Source organism: Belonocnema kinseyi, chromosome 1 (assembly GCF_010883055.1).
Source record: "Belonocnema kinseyi isolate 2016_QV_RU_SX_M_011 chromosome 1, B_treatae_v1, whole genome shotgun sequence".
NCBI classification, from domain to species: domain Eukaryota; kingdom Metazoa; phylum Arthropoda; class Insecta; order Hymenoptera; family Cynipidae; genus Belonocnema; species Belonocnema kinseyi.
This window is the reverse complement of record NC_046657.1, coordinates 26,744,325-26,745,913: the sequence shown is the minus strand read 5'-3', so window position 1 is coordinate 26,745,913 and position 1,589 is coordinate 26,744,325. Positions and strand designations below refer to the sequence as shown.

Genomic DNA, 1,589 nt, shown 5'->3' with positions numbered 1-1,589 from the left:
GGACGCTTCATTCTCATCATCTTCGACGTCGCAGCTGGAATTGATGACTTACCTGGGACTTGTGAATCCGAAGCCAGTGAAGCCTAAATTAAAAGAATGCTTTGTTTCGATTGAGACCAGCAAGTGCATGATTTGCAAACGATTGTTCAAGTGTAAGACAGACACCATGAAGCATATCGAGAAAAAACATGCGTATCTTTTAAGGAAGACGGACAACAAGCTAGTTCGTGTAGTCATGAAATTGGGCAAGAAGAAGTTTTATGACAAGAAAATTGATTCAAAATACTTTGTAGCCCCTGATCCAGAGTTTACAGAAATTAAAAAATCGGAGGAAATTAAATCTCCAAAAAGTGAAACGTTTGACCAGAAACCTCTCGAGGTTTCTCCTACACCTGTGCATAAAACATTACCGATGAACATCAGCAATGGCTTTATAGACAAGGGTTCCGTTTCTCTCTTCAGTGCTCTGTGCGACATGAAGTCCTTGACGGACAACGCTAGTTATAAAAACGGTCGTATCTGCAAAGGCGAAGGGCGGGATTTTGCAAAGAGGGTGGACCTCGAAAAGGAAGAAAGCGTTTTGCTACCGGGTGCTTTTGGATCCTGCAATGGCCAATCTTCTCCAGCATCAAGCATGTCTGATTCAGAAACTATTCTCTACGTCAGCGACATTGAAATGGACTTGGGGGATGACTACGAAGTTATCTACACAAACATTCCAAGGATAAAAGAAGAGGACGATGTTGATGACGGAGAAATTGTGGTCTTGAAGGAAGTTGTTCGAAACGATTTTGACTCTGTCCGAAGAAGGCTTAAGGTAGCTAGTGGTGCGGAAGTGGATTCTGATTTAGGAGTCATAATGCAGGCCAAAGGTCATGTTAAGCTGGAACCTAAAATGGAGCCGATGGAGACTGAACCTTCTGCGCACGCGGCAGTTGCCCCAGTCACGGTTGCGCAAGTGATGCTGTATCCAGACATAATTGATCTCGATGAAGACGTTATCAGTGATGCGGAGACGGAAATTCTGGGCGGAGATTTAGACGAGAGTCGTGATGTTGATGACGACATTGCAGATCTTCTTGCAACCCTGGAAGATGATGATACTCAGAGTGCTTTTGACCTGGAAGCCGAGAAGACCCGCGATCTAGTTCAAACCACTTCCGAATTGCCAGTAGAGAAAACTTGCGATCTGGCTCAAAATAATTATGTTTTACCAGCAGAGGAATCCTTTAATATCACCGTCGACGAGGACAGGCCAGCTCCTGCAGTCCAAGAAGAGATCATTACTATTGACGATGATGAACCGGTTGATGTGGAGGAACTAGTTCCGCAGTCCGACCTAACCTCGAAGCTCAAAGATTGGCTACTGGCATATGCAAAGGAAACAGAGCTAGCAAAGCGAAGAAATGTGTCCGATGCAAACAATAACGAAGGTGCTTCCGGATCCGGTGCGGATCTTCCAGAAGAAGTTGCGGCTAAGATGTCGATTCTGATGAATGCACCAAAGTACCAGCGTGCGTGTGAACGAGCTCTCAAAGAACTAGGAATCAAAATGGAGGATTGGAATTGAGGCTTCAGTTGATTTTGTG

The 1,589-nt window shown here is 44.7% G+C and overlaps 3 protein-coding genes across 6 annotated transcripts in view; 2 read left to right on the top strand and 1 right to left on the bottom strand.

Annotated features, from left to right (window-relative positions):
* The window catches only part of LOC117181651 (collagen alpha-1(IX) chain-like), a 187,678-nt gene that overhangs the window by 26,827 nt on the left and 159,262 nt on the right, over nucleotides 1-1,589 (top strand). The window lies entirely within an intron of this gene.
* LOC117181676 (lipase 3-like) overlaps nucleotides 1-1,589 on the bottom strand; it is a 62,713-nt gene that overhangs the window by 24,295 nt on the left and 36,829 nt on the right. The gene's annotated exons all lie outside the window — the stretch shown is intronic.
* LOC117181659 overlaps nucleotides 1-1,589 on the top strand; it is a 10,208-nt gene that overhangs the window by 7,639 nt on the left and 980 nt on the right. Inside the window, exon 3 of one of the 3 annotated variants that reach the window (XM_033374576.1) lies at nucleotides 1-1,544. In XM_033374576.1, coding sequence (XP_033230467.1) covers nucleotides 1-1,544 — 1,544 coding nt within the window. Of the gene's footprint in view, nucleotides 1,572-1,589 lie in introns of all 3 variants that reach the window. The other 2 variants (XM_033374562.1, XM_033374568.1) reach the window with 2 other exon arrangements.